The sequence below is a fragment of the Manis pentadactyla genome, chromosome 8 (genome assembly GCF_030020395.1).
Source record: "Manis pentadactyla isolate mManPen7 chromosome 8, mManPen7.hap1, whole genome shotgun sequence".
Lineage (NCBI taxonomy): Eukaryota > Metazoa > Chordata > Mammalia > Pholidota > Manidae > Manis > Manis pentadactyla.
Window position 1 is genome coordinate 81,672,415 of NC_080026.1, and position 27,314 is coordinate 81,699,728.

Sequence of the window (27,314 nt, forward strand, 5' to 3'; positions counted from 1 at the left end):
AAAATGAAGTACTACTTTCCACAGTGGGAGCCATGTTTTAGTTAAGGCAACAGGTGGTACATACTGGAGCTTTAAAAAGGTTCAGGAAGGTTTGGAAATAACACACATACACATAGAACCATAATGAACAAAGTTTCTAAAATGTATATGGAATTCTGTGCACTTCTGAGGTTGAAATACTGGAGACACTACTCTTACTGACTTTCCAAGCCCACCTGGGGCTGCCTCCAAATAGAATGAAACGTCAGGTTACAGACCCACCCAGCACGATACCTGAGATGCTCCCCTGTTCCAGAAATCAAGTATAAACTACACCTGAAGCAAGAACACACCTCATAGCACCCATCGAGGGGCACTGTGCTCTAGAAAGTGTTCCTGAATCTCTCTGTACCTCGGAATCACCAGGGGAGCTTTTCAAACAAGATATTCCAGGACTCATCTCTACATTTTAATTTTGCATATTTGGGTGGGGAGTCCACATCTCTAAGTATAATAAGCACTTCCAAGTAATATGAAACTTCTGATCATATGGACAAGTGTATTAAAATGTGAGGGAGAGGTCAGATTTTCTTTGACTCTGCTCCACCTCAACTTCCATATTACAAAGACATCTACATGCAGAATTCTTTATGGGAATAATTATAGGCTATAAATAGATATACAACATTACTGTTCTCTAATAACCCACATTAGGGGTAAGGTTGTTACCCAAACGGAATTTGAAAATCAAGATTTTATAACAAAACAATCATTTAGGTACTGTTGTGGACTTACTATCTCTAGTAATAAGTTTTCAGTTATATCCATGACAGCTTTTGCTACTAACTCCATACCATCCACCACCTGGTGGTCAGAACAGGGGTTACTATGCTTAGTCATGTGGAACATGAAACAGTCTTTCTGCACACTTTGAAAAAGACAAGCTGTTGGAAAAAACCATCCTCATTCCATTTTCCATTCAGCAACACCAGAACAGATTTTTGCTCATGCCAATGAAGGAAACATTTGCTTCAATTGTAAGAGGCTGTTGATTCAGTTAGCGGGATTTCAAGCCTAAGGACTGTGTGGGTTTCTACCTCACACTTGACAGTTTGCATATAGTGGTAAGGTGATCAGCTATCATGGACTGCCTGGGACTGGGACTTCCCAGCATTGGGGCTTTCTAGTGCTATAACTGGGACAGTCCTGGGCACACCAGGACAGCTGACTACCCTATGTACAGTCCCGAAGTGCCTTGCATCTGGTTCCCTCTCTGTCAGTTTTCTCTGAGGTCCTCATATCCCTCAAGTCTGTCCCTGTCCCCATCCTGCCCATCTGCAGCCTGCAGACCTGGGTGCCTGAGCACCTTTCTCCTCCTGAAGTAAATGAATTGAGTCAACTGACCAAAGACCCTGAGTTATAAGTTCATGTGGCTTGTGAGCCTCTTCCTGTTGATGAAATTGAGGTGAAGCAGAGTCAGAGAGAACCTGAGAGAACTTGATCTTTTCTCCTAATTCAAGACAATATTCATTTAAGTAATGCTTCCCAATATTTGGGAGTGTTTACGAAATACAAAAATTCTGGAACTTGCTCCCTAGACAATCTAGAGACGAAGACTGAGAATCCCCAGGTTTGAAAAGCTTCCTGGCATTCATGATGTGCAGGAAGGTTCTAGAACATAGTGCTACTCCACAGGTGCTATGAAATGTGATCTTGCTGCAAATGCAATTCATATTTGGATTTCTTGAACAGGGTAGCATTTCAGGTACTTTACTATGTGGGACTGACCTTTGTAACCTATAAACCCAAGTTAAAATACAGCATTTTGATACCAAGACATAGAGACTACAATACTTTGGTCAGACCATCATTTCAGATGCCTCCTGCAAAAGTTAAGCTCTATTTAAGTCAGGCCCTCATCAAGCCTAAAGTAACTCTGAAACATCAATTTATATTTGTGTTAGCTTTTAATAGCTAATTGGTAGCATATTATACCCAGATACTCCTGTAAAAATCACCTGTTGATTTTATATATTATCTTTGTTATACCAATTATTGACATCAACAATTACTAACTGAATATTTATATACATGTAAGGCTCAGGGCTAGGTGCTAGACTTTAAGAAAAATTACTATCACCTTTTATAGGCTTATGGCCCTGTGTGCTAATCTATTCAACCATACTCTCACCAGGGTTTCCCCCCCAAATAAAACCAGTGTCTCAAGGTGTACAAAAACAACCCCAGCAATCACTCACAAGCCCTAAGTTAAGAATTGCTGATCTAATGTGAACAAAAATGTCTTCCTCCTGAGTGACACAGGATTAAAAATTGTATGGCCTTCCTCTAAGAGTGTTTCTTAGAAGACAGTAAGACCAAACCCTCCCACAACTTAAACTGTGAAAGAGTATTCCAAAGCCTATCACTTTGGTGATATCCCTGCCAAATGAAGACTCCTTAGGTCCCTGAAAACATCTAGCAGTGGTTTCCAGACTGTCAAAGGGTTTTATTGAAAACTAGAAACACATGTCAAATAAGGTATTATAAAATCCAATGCAGGGGCTGGAGCTTCTTCACTTTCCCCATATCAATTCTCGTGCAATTTTTTTAGCTGAAGGAGACTCCTTATTTATAAGCTCTGCAAAGGTGAAAACACCAGGATGCTCTTCTTGCCAGGTGTGTGCGTGCACACACGAAGCGAAACCTCTTTTTCACAGATTCTCTTAGAAGGGCTCTGGGACATCTCAGATTCATCTACATTTTATAAAATCCAGCATCCACCCCACAAGCCTCCTCTATAAGGAGTCTTCTGCCCATTTCTGCCATTTGATGCTTAACAAGGAATGTATTGATGGCTTCTTTATATGGGCGATTCCTACACAAACTCAGTATGCATTTCCATTTTACAAGGAGTATTAATAACATGCCAGTAACACTTCAAAATCCTGTCCATCCAGAGTAAGAAAGTGCACAACTGTTCTTGACCTTTGGGGAAAACAAGACACATAAAAATAATGATTTTAAAAAAGACAAAACATAGCCATATCTAACATATAACAAATATTTTATTGAAACCCTTTGCTAGACACTGAAGTAGCTATACAAAACATCTGATAACTCAAAAGGTAACTTATATTTGGCTTGAGACTTCTTTATGTGTTTTGTACATTGTTTGTTGGGGAGGATGGAAGAAAGGCATTGTCTAATAATTTGATTTAAATCCCTAACTGGATTGACATTGACTCCTGTCCAATTTCCAAACATAATGACCAGAAGAGCACGGGTAGCTCACCAACAAGGAAAACTATACCACTTTACCTGCAGGGTTACACTAGGCCTCAGTGTCCTGACTGTGAATACTATTATTTCACAGGTTAATTAAAGGATTTAATGTAATATATATACGAAGTGCTTAGACAGTACCTGGAGCATAGAAAGTCTTAAATAATAATTATTAGTAGCTTTATTATTATACTATTATTAATATACATTCAAACACTGGAAATGACTGTTTTCCCCGCTTGGACCATGTGGGTCTATTTTGAACAGTAATGTCTTAAACATACTATTGCTAACAGTACTGAAATAAGATGACCTTTGTAAATATCTGGAGATCAAGGACATATCAAGAAGCCTATTTCTTCATTCATCCAGAAACATCTGCAAACCTCTGTCCCACTTGTGTTAGAAAAGATAAACCATGCCCTCATTTCTACTCATGAGAATTAGTGTTTCTTTCCTGCCAAAGCCTTCCTGGGTACATTAGTTTCCCTTCTGCTTGCTAGCCGACCTACTATTTGCAGGATTAAAATGAGAGAAACTAACAGACAAATGAGACCCAATTCTGAGAGTTTTCAACACAAAAATTGATGCTGAAAACACTGAGACATTACAAGACAATATAATGTCAGAATGAGCTATCCCACTCACCTCCACTTTCTCTGGGTTGATGGATCATCTTACAAGTAGTTACTGTAAGAAAGGAAGTAGCAATGCTGAACTTCCCCATCCTTTCACTACCTCAAAAATATCATAAGTCTCAATATAGCACAGCTATTCTAAGTCCAGAGACAGAAAACAAGCACCATTTGTTTGCAACAGGGACCCAGTAGAAAAATGAAGACTAGGAGTTGTGATGGGTGCTTTTCAGTTGACCCATTTATGTACATCTGATTCTTGGCCCCCAGCTGGACAGAGGGCTTTGTATCACAGCATTATCTTCAACTCCCCGCTCCCCCTCAGCTCCCGCAGTATAACTGAAGTGCCTCCTCAGCCTTCACACTGCACCACGCACCATCTCCCACAGTGGGCTAGGTCTCGCATGAAGCAGCAAGAGGCTGAAATGTCCTGAGAGTACAAACGAGGCGCTCTCCAGCCCAGCCACTTACCTGCAGCATCTGCACCTTCTCCAGGCACGCTCTTCTGGGTCCGTGCGGGGGCTGCATCCTTGACTCCGTGCACCTGAACAGCTTCCTCCTGGTTTGTCAAAAATGCAGAGCACAGATCAGTTTCGAGGGCCTGGAGCTTCAGCAAAGAATTCTGCCAGCAAAAGCAGAACATCAGGCTAGCAAAGGAAATGCCTGACACACAGCGGCGGGTCCGTGGCTCCCACAAACACCTTTCTCCAGCGCCTGCAGGAGGACAGTGGAAGCCACCGCTGCTTCAGACAGAGCTGGCTGTGCCAGAATCAGATACACGTTATCCCACATGTAGCCTGTTTTTGCCTCACTTAAATCCTAACGTATATGGATTGTCCGTGACACACGGGACTGGTGATTTCGTCAGCAAGACACGCTGCCCTCAGAGAACCAATCTGAGACAGTATCTGCTTCCCGGGTGCTTTAGGCTTTACGCTTTGCAAGCATTTCATTCATTGTGCTGACATCAGGAGCAGATGACATTAAGCCCCTCCCAGGCTACCATTCATAAAAGCCAGCATCCCTGCCCTGCAAAGACGGCAGCAGACTGCAGTGCACAGAGTTCCTGCTGCAGAGGCCGCCTGGCAACCAGGAGTTGTTTCAGGGCTCCTTTATCCACAACTGTATGTGGGGGAAGGGGATCCTCAGAAGTTAGTTCTCTCACGTGGGAAGACGGCAGCTGCCTCTTACCAGGAACAGAGTGGAGGGAGTGAGGGAGATGACCTTGGTCCCAGCATGACCCAGCCACTGAGGGAGAAGCAGTTTATCTCACAGCTCGCAGCATAACCTCTCTCCCCCCTTCATTTCTCATTTAAAATTTCTCCCATGGTTCTTAAAAAGAACAAAGTCATACAGATTGACGCATGTATCCTGCCGTGATGCAGATGCCCAGCAAATTAATTTCCCCAACCAGATGAAAGTGAGTCACGCCTCAGTCCCTGACCAGGTGCTGCTCCCCTACAATGGAAAAGCACTGCAGGCCTCAGCAGCTCAACACCCACCGGGCTTCTGTCTGCAGGACCACTGGAGTGGAGACATTGGTCCTGTCCCTGCTATGACCCTCCAATACACACACACACACACACACACACACACACACACACACACACACACACACACCCTACCCTCTATTAGTGTTCTATTCCCCACACACCCTCACAGCCAAGCGCCAGCCCCTCCCCCATGCACACACCACTCCCTAGCCCTACACACCCCTACTACCTGGGCTGCATCCCCTAACCCCCTACCTCTGCATGCCTTCACCCCGCCCTCCACACATACACATTAACGCCCAAATGCCCCATCCCAACTCTGCCTAACTCTCATTCCTACTTTCATCCTCTACTGCAGGGGCACACACCACACACACCCCCTACCTCTCACACATCCCCATATACCCCCAGACCCAACTCCCATTCTCACACTCTCTTCCATTCTGTTCATGTGAGTAACTAGGAACCTACAGCACTGTTTTAAAAGCTGCTCATCGGAGACCATCTTAAACCTGTTGTCTCTTGGCCAGTGACAGCGGCCAGTGCCTAAACAGGCTCAGGATCCCTCCCCGTCCATGCTTGGACTTGGGGCAAGTTCTGGCAAACATCCTCTATGCCTGGGGGCCTCTGCCTGAGAGCCTACAGCTCACAGGAAGCTACCTGAGACCAGGCCTTTTTTTTTTTTTTTTACAGCTTCTGCCTCCTTTCTTAGATGTTTTCCCAGCAGCTGAATGTGGAAGCAAGAGCATAGGTTACTGACAGGAGGTATACAAGCAGCAAAGGACACCCTGTTTCTGGAAATATTTGCAAGCAGCTGGGGGGTGGGGGGTGGAATGAATGATTTCAGGAATGCTTCCTACTGAAGGACACTGGAAATCAGAGTGACTCCTCAAAAAGAACGAACTATTCTGAAAATTAAGGAATAATGTCATGGGAATATAAAATGGTACAGTTGCTACAGAGAACAGTTTCTCCCAAAATTAAAAATTGAACTACCATGTGATCTAGAAATTGTACTACTGTGTATATACCCTGACAGAATTGAAAGTGGGGACTCAGATATCTGCACATCCATATTCATAGCAGTAGGTGTATTATGGACTCAATGTGTCCCCCCACCCAAATTCATATTTTGAAGCTCTAACCCCCAACATAAATGTATTTGGAGACAGGACCTATAAAGAGACAATTAAGGTAAAATGAGGTCATAAGAGTAGGGCCCTAATTCCAATATGACTGGTGTTCTTATAAGGAGAGAGACAGACAGACACCAGGGTGAGCACGCAGAGGAACGGCCGCGCGAGGACACAGGGAGAAGGTGACTGTCCACAAGCCACGCAGAGAGGCTTCAGAGGAAACCAGTTCTGCCAGCACCTTGATATTGGACTTAAGCCTCCAGAACCATGTGAAAATAGAGCTGGAAAATAGAATGGTGGCAGCCAGGAGGGGGTGGAGAGGGAAAGGGAGTTAATGTTTAAGGGGTACAGCATTTCAGACTGGGAGGGTGAGCGGCTCTGGAGGTGAATGGTGGTGATGGTTGCACAGCAGTGTGAATGTATTTACTGCTACTTGACTGTATATTAAAAAATGGCTAGATTGGTAGATTTTCTGTTATATATATTTGTCACAAATTTTTTAGAAGTAAAAAAGAATTAAGAAAGCAAGAAAGCTAGTCCTTCCCTACATTTAGAGAGAGGGCGTGGACCAGGCCACCTCTTGTAAATGTCATGTGCCCTTGTATAATCTACATGGAAGAAGAGGACACAGCACCCACAGGAAGCGGAGGACATGTCGCCTGTGCCACACAGTATGCATCAGGCTTCAGGCAAGCATTTTGGCTGTTACAAGCTTTATATCCTTCATCTGTGAGAAGAGGCAATGATATGGTGACAATGGCATCTACTCTAAGAATTAAATGAAGGCAGGCATGGAAAGCATTTTTCACAGCACAGGATATGGCAAACACTCCAGAACGGGCTCTGAGGTTATTACCAGCACAGCCAAACCCCAGAGGCTGCTGGGCAGAGCTCTGGTCATGTAGGAAGCCAGATGTCCCTATGGCTCTGAGTCCCTGGCTCATCACTTTACCTTCTAGGGCCTCACTCTCTGCATAGGCCTAGGAAGGACCGGAGACTAGATGACTTCTAAGCACCACCCCCCAACTATAAAGGAAAGAAAAGCACACGTGCACATATACCAAGGTTGGGGCACAGAGCCTGGCACCAAGTGGACGCTTGGTATTCATGGGCTGAGCCAAGGTTCATGCATCACAAAGAGGAAAGAATTCCACGCACAGGAACATGTCAGTTCATCCTGAGAGGCCTCTGAGCTCCCACAGGGAGAGAGGTATAATGCTGACACCCAGTTACACCTAGGAGTAGTAATCTGTAGTCCTCACCCATCTTCCTCTCCTGCCTTCTCCCTCAACTGTTCTCATTCAGAAACAGAAACAAGACAGGGCATCAAGAGGTCCATTTACATGGCTGGTTTACTCCTAGGAGTAAGCTTGAAGGGATAGAGAAGAAAAGAAGTGGCAAATGGAACAGGAGAGAGAAGATGAAGGTCTTACAGGACAAGACCACCTCTGAGCAGCAGGGAAAACCTCAACAGCCATAACTGAGAACCTGGCGGCAAAACGGAGGCCACTGTGCAGCCCAGCTGGCATTAGCTACATCTCTTTCCCACCCCGCAGACAACCTGCTGTCCTCAGCGCAGCAAGGGAGAGTCAGAGCTCAGACGCCCTGTGTGGGATGGGCCCAGGAAAGGACTCCTGTCCTGAGGTCTGAGGACCCCAGGATGAGGTGGAGGAGCTTCTCCCATTGCATACATCTATGCCAGTGTCACACTCAGGTCTTTCCACATGGGTGATGAGAGACATCTAGCCTGCCCTTCGGGGATGAGCCCCAAAGAGCCACTGCTGAGAAGACCTGTGGACAGCTGGTCCTGCACACACAGGGGGTGTGACCCCACACAGATAATGCCACACATGTGGCTCCCAGGCTCTGTCAGCTTTCAATACCCAAAGAACTGCATTAGGCTCTGGCATATAAGATTGATATCAACCCCTTCCTCTTGGGACTTCAGTCTAGAGGGGAGACAGCTAATATACAAGCAAAAAAATCAAACAATAATGACAGATATTACTGTCACAGGGTGATGGAAGAAAGAAATCACAAGCTGGGGAAGAGAATGAGTAAGAGCTGTTTCACTGTCTGATCATGCCTAAGTGACCTTTAATGCAAGAACATGCCTTTCCCCTACAGAATAAGGAAGGGCAGTAAATCCCGGTGGTCCTAGTGTTACCTCAATCCAGCCCTTCTCTTACTAGACTTCTACCTGTGAGGCTGCCTGGGGCCGTCCCTCAGGGTCAGCCTGGCAGCACTTTTCAGGTTTACATCCAAAGTCTCCAAGAAGGGGTCTCTAGGATCTGCAGGAAAACTGAACAAAGGCTGATGGGGCCTCTAAAGGACAGTGACTACTTCTGCTTTTCCAACTCTCCCATGTGGTTATGAGAGAAATCAGAGAGAAGCCCATGAAACCTAAGGGTGGTTTTCTAAAAGCTAATTTTTCTCTTTTACATAATGAAAAATATGCTACTTGTTTTAGAAAATACTCTACTCATTTTCTCTCCTCCACAATTACCAGGTCCCACTTTAGTTGGGTTGGAATGAAGAACACCCACACAGGCTGGATGGTTAAATGCTATTTTAGGGTGCCTTCATCTGCAATTTACCAGTTATAGCGCAGGGGCAGCTTACTTTTAAATTCTATGAAGAGGTTTAGTGGCCCTCTCCCCTCCCTTTATCTATCCAAGTACTGTATGCAGATTCTGTACAGTGACATGAAGCAAAATCAAATTGGAAATCTGCCTAAAGTCGGGGATACAACTAGGTCCCTGAAAATCCCCATTTCTTTTTAGCACTCTCCTTCCCTAAGTTTCATGTTTACTGTATATATGCCCCTCACCTCCTCCCTGCCCCCCACACCTTCCTTCCCATTTGTTCCCTGGGTCCACCTCCCCAGGCCTGTAGCTGTAGCTGCTTCACAGTCCATCAAATTTCTGTCAAATTCTTGAGGCAGTTCTGACTACCTCATCTAAACAGGGCCCCACAGTATCTGTTGGAATCCTATTTATTTCTTGACACTCATTCTAATATGTAATTTTAGTTATTAATCTATTCATTTATTGGCTCTTCCGAGCTCCAGTACCTAACACAATGAGCAGAACAGGAGCCAGCCAATAAAAAGGCTGCCACTGTACATTAGTTTTGTTTCCCTGGACCCTCTAGGCAGTTCTTGGGAGGGCCTCCTCAATATTCCATCCCAAGCCCACTTTCTGCCCTGTGTCACAAACTTACAATGCTTGTCAATCACTAAGGAGTTTGTTAAAGATATAATATATTCCCAGGCAGGGACCACACCAGAGATTTGGATTCCAGGGTCTGGAGCAGAGTCATTTGGATGCAGGAGGTCCAATGTACTTCTAGAAATATCACCCTATTCCCCAGGCCATGACCCACTTTGAATGCCACCTTGCTTGCAGACTTAGCTCTACCTGTCCCAGGGACAATTGCTTTTTCCTTGACCCTCTGCCCTCTGACATCCTCACTAGTCCCCTGCCTGGACTCCCCTTGAGAGCTGGACCCCCTGCACCAAGAAGCATAAGGGATGAAGTACTGTTGCTGGTTGGTTACTGGATGTTCTTGCCAAAAGAAATGGGCTTCTTTCAATGGTTATGGCTACAAGAAAATGCCAAACTGACCCTGCCTTTATAGACACTGGCATTTTAGCTAATGCCTGTGGGGTCTTTGTTGCTTCTGTCCCAGTATGCTTTACAGCCAAGTCTGACTGAAAGATGACATACCTCGGCTCAGCCCACCTTGGCTTCTCTACTGTAGATCATCAGCTTTCACTTGCCAATGCAGAAATCTAATGTAAGAAAACAAGATATTCACCTCAAGGAGCCCTATGTTGATGAGAGGATCCAGGTCCTATTCAACACCTCTTTTTAAGCAAAGATAATACTGTCACTTCACATGATAACCCAAACCAAATTTCCTCTCAGCCAGATGATTTCAAAACCTGTGAAGGAAGAGTCCTGACCTTAGATTCACATCATTGTGATATCCTTGGTATATTTACCTTATTAAATAAACATAAAAACAACATGTTTGGAGAGAATAATACAGTTTTATAAATTAATATTTTAATTTAGGACTCTGAGCTTTTCTAGATAAAACTGATATTCTAAAAAAAAGTGTATCTTGTTTTCAATTCATGGAATGGATTTCAATAGTCTCTCTTTGGAGCACTAGTCCTTCAACTATCCAAAAGCACAGATATTAAGGGGGTTAAATACCCCTAACAAATCATTTTTCCAGAACATCCATTAGATCCCAAGGGCAGTAGCCTACAAATCTAGTCTGTGTTGTAATCTGTAAGGTTAATTCCTGGTGGCTACATCTATTCCCATTTCTTTTAGCCCTGAAAAATATTCTGCTTAAAAACTAAACTCAGTTAGGTGGAGGTGGTCCACGATGGAGGCGTAGGAAGATTCTGAACTTGCTTTCTCCTACACATACACCGAATCTTTAGCTACATATGGAGCAATTCCCTCTGAAAAAGACCTGAAAACTAGCTGAACAGCAATATCACAACAGTTAAAGGGCCACATCAAGACAGGTAGGAGAGGCAGAGACGTGGTTTTGCCAAAAACCCAACCTCCAGCACCGTGGTCCACAACTAGAAGGGATCTCACCAATCCAGAGTTGCTCCCTAAGGACTGAAGGGTTTATGCCCCACGTCAGGCACCCCAGCCCCTGGGCCTGCAATGGAGAAATGAGCCCCCAAAATATCTGGCTTTGAGAATGAATGGGACTCATGTCCAGGAGACCCACGGGGCTGCAGGGAACTGAGACACAAACTAATGCACACCAGGGAAAGCAGCAGTTTGAAAAGTGCTCAGATTTCATGTAAAGGAGATTAACTTGCTAATCTTAAAGCATTTTCCTGAGAGCAAGGCCTGTTAGGACTCTTCTCCAGGGAGGGAGGCACTGGCAGGCACCATTTCTGAGTTTTCCCTCTACCTTGATAGCGCCAGCATGTGCTGGCCCTGTGCTCTCCTCAGTCTTCCATGAGCGATCAGGAGATTAGTGTAAAGAGGATTATATGAAAGTGCAAGTGACAAGGAAAGTGATCAAGATGACATACCAGCAGAAAGAGCAGGGGCCAACAGGACAGCGGAGTGTGGGTGATAGGGAAGGCTGGTAAGCAAAGGGCAAACACCGGTGGGCCAGCTATAGTAAGTCTCGCTGCAACTTCTCTACTCAGTCCAACACCTCTGAAGTTTCTTCAAATTAAATCTCAGACAAACAAGAATATGGGCAGCTGTCAGCATGCCTTCTGCCTTCTCTGCCAACACCGCTCTAAGGCCTCGCTGGACAGTGACGACTACAGACCTGGTTCCCCTGGAAACAAGAAGCCTGACTGGATAGCTGCCTCTGAATGACAGTGCAGAAGAAACCAGGCCTGGAAACAGCTCAGTTTCTTTGCTGTGCAGTTCATTTAACCAGGAACAAGAACTAAGGTTCACAGCATGACTATGTTGGCTATAGGATGCCCTTGTTGACATAGACAAGAAAAGTTTGCAAAAATTAAGTGAATCATACGACACTGATCCAGCTGAGGAAGAAACCTTGGTAGGAAGCAAGGTCACTTTATCTCAACTCAGAAAACCATTAGAAAAAATATGCTAAATGCCATCCTGAAATGGTCCAGCACACAGGAAAGTTACCTTGGATATTATGCTTCTAGAGACCAATATTATGCAGTCCAGCATGCACTTGCCCATCTTCTGATGACATCACTCCCAGATCCACAATGGGAAATATGGTCTACACCTAACAATCAGTTTATTCTAAACCCCAAGGTCATAGTGACTGGTTCTGAAATGGGCTACATGCACCAAGCCAGATAAATGAGACTCGAGTATGGGATTTTTTGGAGCAGATATTCTTTTTACACCAGGTGGTAGAAAGAATCCCAAAGATGGCTCCCAAGATTCCTACATCCTGGTTATCCAATCAAATACTAATCTAAGATCTGCTAGGAAGGGTTTTTCACATGTAATTAAACCTTAACTCAGTTGACCAAAGACACAGAAATTTTTTGGGTGCACTTTGCACAATCCCTTTAAAAGCAGAAGAGTTTGTTCCTACTGATAACAAAAGACAGTATCAGAAATATTCAAAGCATAGAAGGATTTGGTGCATCATTTGTGGCTCAGAGATGAAGGGGGCCCTGTGAGCAGGAATGTGGGCAGTCAGCCTCTAAAAGCTGAGAGCTGCCCCCAGACAATGACAAACAAGGAAACAGGGACCAGAGGAATCATACAGCCAAAGGAACTAAACTGAATGGGCTGAAAGATCTTGGACACAGACTCTTCTCCAGAACCTCCAGATAAGAACCTATGGTGGCCAGTGCCTCATTTTCAGTTTTGTGAGACCTTGAGCAAAAAATCCAATTAAGTCCACCCAGATTTATGACCTACATAACTAATTGTGAGCTAATAAATAGGTGTTTGAAGCCACTAAGCTTTGAGTAATTTATTACACAGTAATAGAAAACTAACACACACTGGAAATACAAGCTATAAGACTAACGTGTCCCTAGAGAGAGGTCAGCCTAAAGACAAAGCTGATACAGGAAAGCAGAGGCAAGAGACGGCATTTACATGAACTTTTTAATTCCTGGACTTAGCCATGCATGCAGCCCCTCCCAGTCTTAAACTTTCAACTGTGCAAATCTGTAAAATCCTGTTAGTATTAAAGCAAGTTGAATGGGCTTTCAGTCATGAGGAAAAAAATCCCAGACACTTGGAAAAAAAAAATCCTCTAGCAATTCTGAATTGGGGTCTAACCCTATAGGCTGGGTTTGCATTTCAACAGAAAAATACAGCTGCCTATTCCTACAGAGACAGTATCATTCAGCCAGCTCAAGAGTACTAAAGGCCTAAAAGCATTTCCTAGACCATTTTCTCAAAATTAAAACAATTTTGAGGGAGAAACACATCTCAAACAAAACAATAAGTACCACTCTGAGGTATGATATGACTTGACGTCAAAATAGCTATATGCTATACTATGGATGGTAATAAAAAGAATCAAATCCTTCACATGGAGATACACATATAAATAAGTGCATTCAGGCTCAATAAAGAGAACTGCAAATTGATCTACTTTTGATAAAATTAAAGTACTAAAGGATTTTTAATATACTTAAAGAGGAATATGTTTTTAATGTTGAGGTTAATGTTGAGCTATTTTCATCAAAAATGGTGCAACAGTAGTACATGAAGGAAAGATTTTCATACTCATTTTAGGTAGATAAATGAATTTGTTCCTAGCCAGCTAATTCAACACAGATGTCCCTTCACACAATAAAACCTATGATTACAATTCCAAGGCTTCCTTAACCTCTTGTTATTGATATTAGGTCATTATTTAGCACCTGCTGCATGCAAATTTATATTTTACATTTGTTTCTTATAACATAGATCCTTCCTGAAAATTCCAGGGATATTCATAAGAATTTTATTCCTTTACAGTAGAGTCTCATTCAGAATTTAGCACAGTACAAGGCCAAATGCAAACTCACTTTGAGCATCTTCTCCTCCTCTACTTCTTCACCAATTGATTAGAGTGATGATACCACACAAACATGGAAATATCCTGTCTAGTTTTGATAATGTCAAAACTAAACTTCAGAGCAGCCATAAGGGCAGAACACATCTCTAGGATGCTCTGTAGGTCAATTAACACCTAAAATGTTCTGACCCTATTCCATAAAATCAAAGAGCACTCATAACAGAGCCTTCAGAATAAAGTTGCACTCCAGAATATTTATTCAAAAGATGCTTTTGTCTTCTTTTTCTAAGCTGTCATAAAAGGAGCACAATATGATATCAGAGAACTTGTGAGTGTTGGCCTCTTTCAGAAGTGTTAGGTTTTACTGGTTACAGGGTGAAACGGCATAGCCAGTGTGACTGTGCTAACTTTTCTCATGAAAGAACAATGTGACTAAAGTTTTTTCCACCTCCATGAACCATTTCCTTTCCTACTCTCCAGTACACAGAATTAGAAAGGGGGCAGCAGGGTGGGAAGGATGGATTAACAGTAACCACCAGGAGTCCTTTTAGTTTGAACATTCACTGATTCCACCTTTTTCTACCCCTCATTTTCTCAGGGCTTGTAGAATTTAGTACAGGTTCCCAGCGGGAATGGAATGAGGCAAATTGTCTGGAGTTACTTGTGGATAAGACCTCCTCAAGGCTGACCACCTGAAGGTGGTCACTGTTAAGTGCATCAGCTTCTTCTCCCCTGTAAATGGTTATATCATCCTCTCCTATTCCATGACCTGGGTTGGACGGCTTGGTGACTACTACTCAAGGCAGTTTCTTCCTTCCCCATCAGTGGCCCCTTCCATATTTAGTTACTCTGATGTCAGGCTGGTAACCATATTAATATCTTGCCCCATAATTTCTCAGCCTCATCAACTGTAATGACACTTCCACTTAACTATGGCAGGCCAGCTCAGCAGGTTGTCATAAACTTCCAGATCTCAAACCTTTGAATAACAACCTCCATCCCCTCTTCCATCTCTTCTATACCTTATAAGTAGACTTATTTTATCTTCTTAATCATTTCAAGGTTCTAGATTCCTCTGTGTGTGAATGATCAATCACCCCACTTAGACTCCTTACCTAGTGAGAACCGTATATCTCCACAGTTTGATTCAGGAGACACAAAAAAAGCCAGACATCACTCAGCAACCCTTAAGAATTAGTCACCTTGAAATCCTCTCAGAGTTGTAGGAGATATGGTGGGTGGAAGCCTGATGCAGCATTTCCAGCACTGAATATGGGGTTTGTGTTTGAAATCTCTGTGGGTAAACTTTTTAACCCATGGCAAGTTTTTTTTTTTCCAGAAATATAAACTGGCTCTTAGGTCTGGAAAGGATAAATTATAGGGTGGTCTATGCTAGTACAAGACAGTTTCACAGTCAGCAAGATTAAGGGGAAGGAAATAAAGAATCCATGGGAGGGCCACAAAAAGCAAATTTCTCTTTAGGGGTCAGCTTGTTTGTGTGACCTTATATCTAGCCCCTCAGAATTCCATATAAAACGTGAAATGGAAACAAACTCATTCACTTAGCAGAAATTTGCTTTATCCAAAAGTTGTTCTTTATACATCTCTTATTTTTCTTAATTGAGACTAAAACCAGAAATGGAGTGTACTAGGAATTCATTAGAGTGAAATATTTTTTCTCTCATTTTCTCCTTCAAGCAACTTCTTGGTCTACTGAATGCTTATGAATTATACAGACATGGGTGAGTAATTAAAGCCAAGGATTAAAGTGGATGAGACACTGATAGATCATCAAGTCTAGATCGCAAGTCTGGAATGCTTTCTTGTCAGAATCCAGAAGATCCCAACAAAAAAAATTTCCTGATGTCTTAAAGAGGCAGAGCCTGACAGCTTAAGTCAGTGCCAAGAGGGAAACTGAATCTATTTTTCAGAAACCAACCTTATAACATACTCCCAGCAGCAACAAAACTCATACAGATTCAAGTCCTATTAAGAGAGCCAAGGCCCAAAACTGGGAGCTTGAGACTGGCAGAAAAAAAAAGAGACTGGATAGAATCACATCTATGCTCACACCAAGTGCAAACAAGAAGTGGGTGAGTTCTTCAGTTCACCAGGAAAGTATGGGGAACACATAAAAAGACAACACTTGTATGTAGATACGTCACATGAGGTCTCACCTCACTGGGTGTGGGACACCTTGGATCAAGTACCAGCTCTGGAGCGAAACTATAGCTGAGCCCCATCTATCTGTGACAGAGTAAGTGGAATTAAGAAGTTCAAAAAGTGAAAGTGAAATACCAGATGTGAAATCTTGTGAAAATATAAAGCATGTATGTAGCATCTTAACATTGTTACTATTTATATACAACTTCAGGGTCCATGGAAACATCTAGAATATATTTGTGGGCTCTACTCCTCATGAGGCTCAAGAAACTTACTTGTTTAACTTCAGACCTGCAATTGGAGTGGAAGAAATATATGGAATTGTTAGGTTGTTTTTAAGAGAACTAGAAGGCTATGTGGAGTGTGGGTGATACATAAAAAAAGAAAGAAACCAAGAGCAACAAGAGAGCTAACATAACAAATTCTACCTTAAATTTCCATTTAGAGATGGAAGGAATACTACAAAATATCAGCTGTACAAAGCGACTGAAAACCAGCTCATTAAAACAAATACACATATAATCAATAACTGATCATCAGTCAAAAACTAGAAACAACATATAAAGGATTACAACAAGGAAGATGAAAACTAAGTGGCAAACATGTATGAATCTCAAAACAATACTGAGTATATGAAACCAGACACAAGAGTACATATAGTCTACTTTTAAAAAGCTCAGAAACAGACAAAACAAATCCACATCAGTCTGATGGGCAGTTATCCTCAACAGGGAGTAGTGACTGCAAGGAATTGCAAAGGGGTATCTGGGATGCGGACAATGTTTTATTTCTTGATCTAGGAGCTGGTTATACACTTTGAGAATTCATCCAGAAGTGTGCTTATAACATATGCACTTTTCTTTATGTATTTTCTGTTTCCATTAAAAAATACTAAAGCAGGGTTTCCCACCTGTGTTCTATAGGACCCTGTTGCCTAAAGAAATACTATGGGGTTCTTCCATTAAAAAAAATTTGGCTTTCCGTAAATTTGGGAAATGGGGAAAGATCCAGTTAAATATATTCCCACTCTATAGGACATCCCCATCAGTGAGTCTGAACACATCAACCCTCCCTGCATGGCCTTGGACCCACCCATGTTGCCCTGTTCAAGTTTTTCTAAGGTTTCCTCTAGCCCCCAATTTTAGTCACAACAGAAACTGCGTGGAAAAGCATGGGTCTGCACGCACAGTGTACCCCCTGACTGGAACAAAACCACTTTGAGCAAACACTCACGGATATCAACCAGTCTGGATCAGCAGCACCTTTACACGGAAGAGTACACAAAATACAGTGCTGCCTGGCCTTGCGTGCCTCCATTCAGTGCTCTTGCACCCATGTAATCCCAGAGCAGGGAGCTGGCACGTTTCATGTAATTCACAAATACAATATAGTGGTGGGATACAGAGAATACAGACTTTCAAACAGAGCTTTTTGCAACTACGATTTGAGCATGCTCATGGGTTTCCAGCTCACAGAGTTTCTCCAAAATACTTGAAACCTATCGCAAGTTGATGCTTGCAATCACCTCATTTTTCTAGTGATTTATGTCAAAACAAATCAGCGCTTCTTTACAGCAAGGATTTTGCTTATTCACAGTGTGGCAAACAGCTGCATTCATTGATTCAGGCTCTTGCCTCTTTTCTCTTAAACACTTTTTTACTCGTTACCACAACTGAGATTGTGGAATTTGAAGGCTGTCTCTGTGTATAAAGAAATAACAAGTGGTGTTCTGTGTTATTATCTTTTGGACATTTTCCGCAACTTTACTTATTTATTTATATTGACTTAACTAGGCAGTTTTGCCTTTGGTTATTCATTTCTGCCAAGTTCCACAGTGAAGAAGAAAAAGAAAATCACCTAAGTTCAGTAAATTACTTTTTTTTGGAGGGGAAGGAGAGATACGTCTTCAAATCACAAATAATTTGCCTGAAGCCCATTATTTCTTTTCCTGAATGTGAGCATCAAGACCTTTCATTATTTTTGCTACTCTCCTAATCAGATATACCACCTACAGCTCCTTCATTATATAATGAAGGACAATGAGGGCATGAGAAACTAGACAGAGTATTCTCAACCAGTGTCTTAAGCCAAGGGCATTCTTAATAACTAAGATTTTAAGTAAGTAGGATTCTTAAGAATCCTAATTATCCTAATTATATTATATTGACTCCCAATGAGAAAAATATATATTTCAAAGAAAATCTAGGACAAGCTTATTAACATTGTGATGTCCAGTTTGGTGGGTTGGAATGTCCATTTGGGTTGGAAAATATGGCTTCCAATTTTTTGAATTTTCCAATGCCTCAAAGCATACTAAGACCACTATATTTTGAACACCAAACTATAGCATGCTCTGTGGGTAAATAGTAAGCAAAATTATATTCGAGACTGCAAAAGCCATTAGAAAAAGAGAGAGAGAAAATAAAGAGAAATTTTTACAAATATGACTGTCTCAGCCATAGTCATACAGTCCCAGAGAAAAGTCAAAGTATAATGAAGTGACTGTTGGACATAGTTTAGTTCTAGGACGCAGTGAGTGGTCTCATAAATAATATTTTTAATGTATTTGCTCCAGAGTGAGAAAAATACTACCCAAAGAACTACAAGGAAAACAAGTCCACTTAAGAGCAAAATTACTTAAATTTTTAATAAAAAATAATCCTAGTACTAGGAAAGCATAATACATTTCATTATCGGCTACAGTAATACATTCATATTCGTACAATGACTGCACCTACCTCATTTATGTCCTGCCGAGTTTCAAAAGCATCCTTTGGCCAGATGGCAGCTCTCTGGTCTATTCTATAAAATACAAAGAAAAATTATTTCCTTTTCAAAGAATCCTTTCAACAATGCACAACTGAAGCTGGCGGCTAGAGATCCAGCCATACCTGTTAAAAACCCTCGGTGGTGTCCCACTGTGCATAGAATAAAATCCAGACAAATGCTTTATAATGGTCTGCAACACATTACAGTGCTCAAACTCTGCCAGCCTTCCTCACCCCACCTCCCATCACTCTCGCCTTGTCCCCTGCACTCCAGCCTCTCTGGCCTTCTGTTTCTTGAACACATAGTGCTGAGTCCCTGCTCAAACCTTTACACTTGCCATCCCAGACTGCTCTTCCCCCAAACCTTCACAAAGCTGACTCTTCTCCACATATATGGGTCACTTCAGTCACCCCCCAACAAGGCCCTCCTCATGGCCCTGACTAGAAGCAGCCCTCCTCTTCACTTTCTATCACACTACCCTCAGTTTCCTCTTAGCACTTCTCACTATCTTATACTGTTCATTTGCATTTCCACATTAAAATGTGAGCTCCAAGAAATTAGTGATTATGTCCATTTTCTACACTGCTGAATCCTCAGTACCTAGTATAAATTCAGTATTCTTTTCATTCATTAAAAATTTTTTTTGAATGAATTTATGTGATCTGATATAGTTGTTACAGAAAGATACCATTTGTTCAGTGAGCACACATTTTGGAAATCTCATCTTCTTTCTTAGTTAACATAATAAATGTTATAGCAATTGCTGGGTAACATGATGAAGCTGAGTTTTGGCATTGCATGGATTCCAACAGAAGAAAAAGTACTTGAAACAAGGCAGATTTACTTGGAATCTTTTTTTTTTAGATTAGAAACAAAAAAACAAATCTCCCCCACTATAGTAGTGTGCCAATATTAAAAGAGCTTCTCCTGGATTCTATGAATGCAAAATTGTGGATAGCCAACTGAAGTGTAACTTTTCTACAAATGTTTGGTGTTCCCACATTGCTGGAACCCCTAAACACATGCTGAGCCAGCCTGTAGGGTCACCCTGCAGTGACCTTCCCTAGGGAGGTATACTGCAATTCAAAATAGCACGACCAACAAGACATTAGGATATTTTTCTCAGCCTAAGGAGAGTGATAATTTGTGAAAAAACAGTACTTTAGCATAGGATTTTTTATTTATACCAACATTTCAACTATCTATCATTAAATTAGTAGAAGGAAGTCTTCCATATCTCAGTAAAAAGCTTCCCTATCCATCCAATTGCTAATGGAAAACATCTGAGAGTTATCTGACATTTTTCTACTCCCTCGAGCTCAACAGCCAATTTATTACCAAGTCTTTCCATTTCTTATCCCAAACAACCTTTGCATCCATCTTCTTCCCTCCACTCCACCACTCCCACCTTAGGCCAAGCCACCCTCCTGTGTCTTCTGCACCACCTCCCTGATCTTCCTACATCCCCTCTACCCTCCTCAAATCATTTTCCACACAACCACCTGCCACTTACCCTTCTGCACATTGCACTTAAGGACCAAAATGGTTAAGGTATCCTCTGACATCCTGAAGAGTTTAGCATCTGTGCACTCTTCAGCCTCAATCCATACCACTCACAGTCTCTGTGCTCCAGCTACACTGGCAATTCTTGCAGTTCCTTGGAGGCACCATGCTCCTTCCACCTCAGGCCTCCATCTGTGCTGCTCCTGTGCCATAATGCTCCTCCCTTTCCATTTTCTCTCCTGATTAATGCATTCACCCTTTAGATACCAGGCAGCTCCCAATCAGATCTCCCTTTCATATGTCCTACCCACATTCTGATCTTCTACATCTGCTACGAGCATGTCTTGTTCCCTCATTGCGTATAATTATTTGTCTCTTTCTCATGATGCTACACTCTATGGAGCAGGGACTATAAAAGTCTTGCTTAACATTTTATCTCTAGGGCCAATCCTGGCATTTGACACACCGCAGACATTCACATATTTGTTCATAAAGTATTCATCTCAGGGTTATAGACAGCTGCCATCTGGCATATTCCTGAGTTTGTGCATGATTATGATACAACTCATGCTCCCTGCTCCACCCGTAGCATGCTAGCAGGACTGCAAGGCTGGAAGGACTCTCTTTCCACAAGCAGTCACATTCTTTCCTGTGGAGACCTGCCGAAGATGAGCAAGTGGCTTTCCAGCCCACAAGTGGAAAACCAAGACCAAGAGCAAAGAGGAGCGTCCACACACTCTTCAGAGTACTTATCTGCCACCAGAACCTTCCAGCTGGACACTGCCTCCCTTGGACCACTCCTAAGAGCTCAGGCTAGTCCACAGCATTAAAGTGAGCCTCTGTAGTAGAAAGCAATATGGGATGCACTAATGCATACCCGGATGACAGTCGGCTAGCTGTATGACCATTGTTTCCTGAAACTCTTTGGAAAACAAAAGGTATATCCCAAGAGGACAACCCTCTGAGCAAAACATTCTTTATGTAGACAATAGCTCTATATGCAGACACAGACAAGATGCCAATACATTCCCGTAATATTATTAGCAACAATAACAATCCTCAATACCGGTAAATATAAAGTTCCTTTCTCTAGGGAGTCTAAGTTGTACCAAAGACATTCTCTTATTGTTTTTTTATTTTTTACTTTTTCACCAAATTTCTGGCTAAAGGGCTGAGGTCAAATATTGGGCAGCCAACTTGAAAGATAAAGAAACCGAGGCATAGAATTTTAAATGCCTCCCAAAGAGACCACTGACAGAAAACAGAACCAGCAGTCAGGAGACGTTCATGAGCTGACTTTTCAACCATGTACTTACCAGGTCAGTGAACCCCCAGAGGGGAGAATGATGTCATGGCTAGCAGCAGAATGCTGATCCCTAATAAAATGCCCTCCCAGCAGCTGGGATCCAAGCCCCATACCCTGTTCCCAGATGCTTCTCTGAAGATTAGAATCAACCAGTATTATTAAAAACAGAGATTCCTGGGCCACACACTTACTGAACCAGAATTTCCAGAGGAATGGACTGGTAACATGTATTTAGTAAGCACTCCAGGGGATTCCTCATAGGGAAACATTATACTAAAGGTCCAGGTGCAACAACCTGGCTAAAAGGGCACAGATGAGGGACTTCCCTGAGGTCAGAGTGCCTGGGAGTTTCTGGCCTGACCCCGCAGGGGATACCTTCCAGGAGAAGGGAGACCTGTGTTCCTGGAGACACTATGAGAAATTGAACCCGAGGCAGCCCGACTGCACCAGAACAGATACTGTTCCTCACCTTGGTGGGCCAGAGTGGAGCCCAGAAACAGGCAGAAGCACACCAATGTCCAGTGGGTGGGTGGACAGGGGGTCAGCTATGAAGCCCATGTCGAGACAGAGAAGAAAGGAGGTGGAATAGTCCTGGGGGTACTGCTGAACCAGAAAGGAGTGTTTGGGAAGGGATGCTGAGGCCGAGGGACCCAGCTAGAGCAGAGGTCCTAATACGGCATCATTATGAATACCAGTGACAGCATCACCCGGTTTGCTGAGCAGGCTACAGAGCACTTGGTTCACATCACCTCCCATAGCTCACTGGCTTGTATCCATTAGTCACCTGCTCCCTGTGCCTGGCCCTGCTCAGCCCAGGAGACACAGTGCTTGCAGGCAGGCACTGCAGCTCTATGGGCAGCTCGGCTGATTCACACTGGCCTCCTTCAAGTACCTGCCAAGTCTCTTAGCTTTCCTGCCTCAAGCTTTTTTCGAGGCAGACCTTACTCCCTCAGCCTGGAAGTGTGGGAGAGTTACCTCCCTGAGTCAATCCTCGGCCTAGAGAGAAGGGAATGTGTGGATAAGCACTGCCGCCAACCCCCTTTCAGAGAGGTTCATCCGAGGACTTTCCGCAGAGAGAGAGGCATCTCTTCATGGATCCGGGCAGCACTAGGAGCCACAGAACTGAAGAGAAGAAATAGAGGATTGGCCATGCATTCACAAGTCTGAAATCCACCTGTGCCCTCTTGAAGGTTTTATTTCTCTCTTAAAAAAAGAGTCATGACTCTCTTATCTTCATCTGCCCTCTTTTCTCCGTCTTCACTGCCACCATCTCCTCCCATGTGGATGACACATTAGCCTCCAAGATAACCTCCTGCTTCCGCACAACACACACCACAACCTAGAGTGGTCTTTATAGATGTAAATCTGAGTGTGGCATTCCCTTGTCGATAACCTCCAATGGCTTCCCTCTGGACTTAGACAAAATGTTAAATCCACAACCTGGCTACCAGGCCCTGTGCCGTCTGGCCATTGCCACCCTTTCCCATGTCATCTGGTAACATTCCTTCTGCAGTTCACAATACTCCCACCTTAGGGCCTTTTTTCTGTGTCTTGAATGAGCCCGCACCTCTGCACCTGCTATTCCCAGAGAGCATATGCTAGTTAGGATACACATTATCATTTCATTTTACAGCAAACAACAAATACCATACACGCCTTCAACAGAAACCCTGTGCTTACCCATGTGGTCTTGGCACAAGTTGAACAGAATCTGGATTAGTGTTGGTCTGAGGGGCAACAGTAACTCAATGATCAGAGACAAGTGCTTTTTGCAGTTACCTTAAAACTGGTTCTTAATTCTCTTCCATCAATTCCAAGTTCTTCCCATGCCCCTGAGCCCCTCCAACACTACTGACATTGTCTGCCCAGCACTTTTCATCTCCACTCCACTTCTGACAACATCCCTCTCCCTACAGGAGCTCCCCCCTCCACATACACATCCCGAGGGCTCCATTAGGTGTGTCTGGATTTATTCAATAGGCTGGGTGTGGCCAAAATTGTTTGTTCGAGTTGATGTTAAATTCAAGGCGTTGTTTAAGAAGCTTCTGAAATCTGGCCTTACCTGTGCCTCCTTTCTCAACCTTTCTACTCCTGGACCCCACCCCCACTTGTATGGGCCCTGGTATTTCCTTTGTTCATGGCACATGTGGGGTCAAAGGAACTTTCTCAGAATGCTGTACTACTAGACCCGAGAGGCTTGCCCTACTCAAAGGGTATAAGTAGAGACCTTCTGCTTTTATCTACAGAACATAACACTCAAATAAAGAGGTGCATAGGACACAAATTCTGGTTTTAAGCATCACCTGACCCTATAAAAATCACCTTTACTGTTTGCTTTCTGATACCAACTGACCCAACCCATGAATGCCTTTTAAGTTTCCTCCAGCTAACAAAAGTAAAATATAAATCCATTTTCTCCTAATTTTCCTGTCTGCCTCAAACTGAGATACAACAGTTAAAAAAAAAAAAACTGAAAATAAAATTACTTAATATGATTGCAGAGACATTAACAAATTTATTATAGTTCCAAATCCTGAACAGTACATAGTTTTTCATTTATAAATAATTTCCTCAATTACAAACTCAATAGGGACTCCATGGGGAGAAATTTGGAGAGCAAAAACTGAAAGAATATTTGTAAATCACCCACAACTATCCCACCTGAAAGTAACACCAATAAAATATTGATTTTTGTCTGTCTAGTACATATTTCTGTACAGAATTATATATTAAGCAAAAATAGTATCACACTGTAATACTGTTATGTAATTGCTTTTCCCCTTTGTATAAACAGATCATGCCATGAACATATGCCCATGTTAATAAAGACTCTCATGAAGCAGTTTTAAATATCCATCATGGAGATTGGTGTTTCTCAAGGCAGGGTTGTATGCTCTCCAGGGAGCATTAAGGACATGAGGGGCTATTGTGATTGGCCAGAGGCTGGAGGTACCTACTGACATTTTGTGAGCTAGTGCTAAAGATGCCAGAGCCCGAGATGCGTGAGGCAGTCCTGTACAACAAATTGCACCACGCTTGGCATGACTTTCCAATGTTCTCTGGGAATGTTAGAGCCAGAGGCACTTTGCCCTCAGCAACAATTTGAACTAGAAACCTATGAAGGCTGGTGGATGATATAGAAATATCTAGAATATACAAGTATGGAGGAGGGGATTGAATTGTCTCAAATGTTCTATTCTGATGAGCCACTAACGTATGATTCCACATACAGAAATCCAGCAACCAGACTATCTAATTCTCTCAAATGAATAATTATCCATTATGTTCCTGTCTTCTTCCGTGATTAGATAACTGAAAGTTTTATATCCCAAGTCTCCTTTCTGTTTATCGTTTTAAATCCTATGCCTAGATGGCTTTTACCCTTAAGCCAAAGAAATTATAAAGGATGTACACAGAAATATTTTTAATATTTTTAAATGATCCTTACTACAGCAATATTAATAGATAAAAATCCCAGAAGTAACCAAAATACATGATTTAGAATTAGTTAAATAAATGATGGTATACACACAGAATATAATATTTCACAGCCATCTATATCTTAGAATGTTTTATGATGTGGAAAAATACAATTAAGTGAGACAAACAAGTTTTACAGAAATGTGTCTCCAAGATTTCATATGTAAGGAAAAATTTCATATATATATACAATTTAAATAAATTGGTTAAGGATAAAAGAATGATAGAGGGGGGTTGGTGGAAGCTGTATGTGTCACCAATTGTGTGTATGTGCAGGACTTAGCAGAAGTCTTGCAAATCCATGACCCCATTGATGAGCACTGCAACAGGAGCCCTTGGATAACCAATCGCCACCCTGGGAAGATGAACAGTAAGCTGAGGAACAGCTTCATTCCCGTGGCCTCAGGACCACTGGACATCTAACCATCTGGGCCAAGTTCCAAATTAGATTTAAGTTTACACACACTGTCTTCTGTTCATTATTGAAGTTTGTCTTAAATCTATTCAAGTTAGATCAAGAAGCTTTCCATGATGTTGAGATCTTAGGACAAAGTCTTCCATTCAATTCCCTAGAAATATTATTTCTAACACAGGGCTATAATGACAACAATGTTTGTAAATCATGTTTCTTACAGAAAACTGTATGTTAGAGAATTTGTTAATGGAAAATCAAGTTTGTTCACCTTAGCCATAAATGAACTCACCACCCTGGTGAAAAGCCACCACTCTACTATTTAGTTTATGTGTAAAGATGGTACAGTCAGATTACACTGTGGTCTACCTTTATATTTCTGGGGCCTGCTTAAAATAAATAGTGCTTCTAACAGATTCAAGCCCTAAGACATCTGGAAGCCCCTTTCATACACAAATTCTTTTTTATGGCCACATTAAAATAATAGCAACAACATAAAAATGTATGCTACAATAGTAACAGTGGTTATGTGGGTAGTAAGATTACAAGAACTTTTTATTTCCTTTAAATTTTCTGTGTTTTCCAATATAACCATGTTTTTATTTTTTTATGAATGAATGTCTTTGAGTTTCCCTTTTACCTTTATGCCTAATCATTGTCCATGAAACTACTAACAATTTATCTAGTAATCAAGGGCACATGCCTTTAAAAAAGAAAAAAAGGAAAGAAAATGTTTCATTCCCAGAATAATTAAGTGTAGGCTCTTTCTCAATCAGTAGTTTAAGGATTTGGTGAAGGCATTTTTTATGCTCTATAGCAAGGAGGGGGAGTTATTTTTTGTGTCTGCAAGCCTGTATCATTAAGCTAAAGTCATTCCAAGTCTAATCCTTTAAATACCTAGACTGTTTTCAGTATTAAAGCCAGAAGGGGCCTGAGAAATCATGTGACCCAAACAAGTGTTAGAGGGGACTCAGGGATTTGAGTGAAGGCACCAGGTCACTGAAAGGCATAAACCCTTGCATTTCTTAATTTGAAAGTTCTTTCCTTTCCACCAGATTGTTTCTGAGCCCATGGATGGGGGGATGAAGCAGAGCCCTCACTACACGGCTCCCTTCCTATGCAGCACAAGCAAAGTAAGCTATTTTAGAACCCACTCATTACCCAGGAGTCTCAAAACACAGTCAAAACAAACTAATTTTTAAAAATTTCTACCTCAATCCCCACCCCCGACCTCCCTGCCACTGCCCCATAAAACAAAGATAGGCAGAGAGGAAGAAATCCTAAGAGCGCACTAATAAGAACATGCTGGCAATTCACCAAGCGCCTCCTCTGGCACAGCACAGAAAGGCAGACCTTGTCTTCTGTTAAAAATCTCTGCACGCCCATTCTCTTAACTCATTGCTTCTTCTTAGCAGAGCTCATTAAGAATCCACTTACTTCTATGAAAAACATTTAATAAGAAACAACCATTAGAACACATACAAAGTTGTCTACCTCAAAAACAAAAAGATGAAAGGATTTATCCCCCATGGAAAAGTTGCTGCCAGCAAAACTTCCTCTTTCCATAAAGCAACAAAGCCTTTTCTTTCATTTGGAATGTCACAAAAATAGTCAAAGCCATCAAAGCCATTATCCTTGATAATACCC

The 27,314-nt window shown here is 42.3% G+C and overlaps 1 protein-coding gene across 8 annotated transcripts in view; it reads right to left on the minus strand.

Annotated features, from left to right (window-relative positions):
- FAM13C (family with sequence similarity 13 member C) overlaps positions 1–27,314 on the minus strand; it is a 127,580-nt gene that overhangs the window by 41,441 nt on the left and 58,825 nt on the right. For 5 of the 8 annotated variants that reach the window (XM_036895068.2, XM_036895062.2, XM_036895058.2 and 2 more), the window contains 3 exons: positions 18,936–18,999; positions 4,368–4,455; positions 3,910–3,951 (listed from right to left, as the gene is read on the minus strand). In XM_036895068.2, coding sequence (XP_036750963.2) covers positions 3,910–3,951; positions 4,368–4,455; positions 18,936–18,999 — 194 coding nt within the window. The remainder of the gene's footprint in view (positions 1–3,909; positions 3,952–4,367; positions 4,456–18,935; positions 19,000–27,314) is intronic. The other 3 variants (XM_036895064.2, XM_036895063.2, XM_036895059.2) reach the window with 1 other exon arrangement.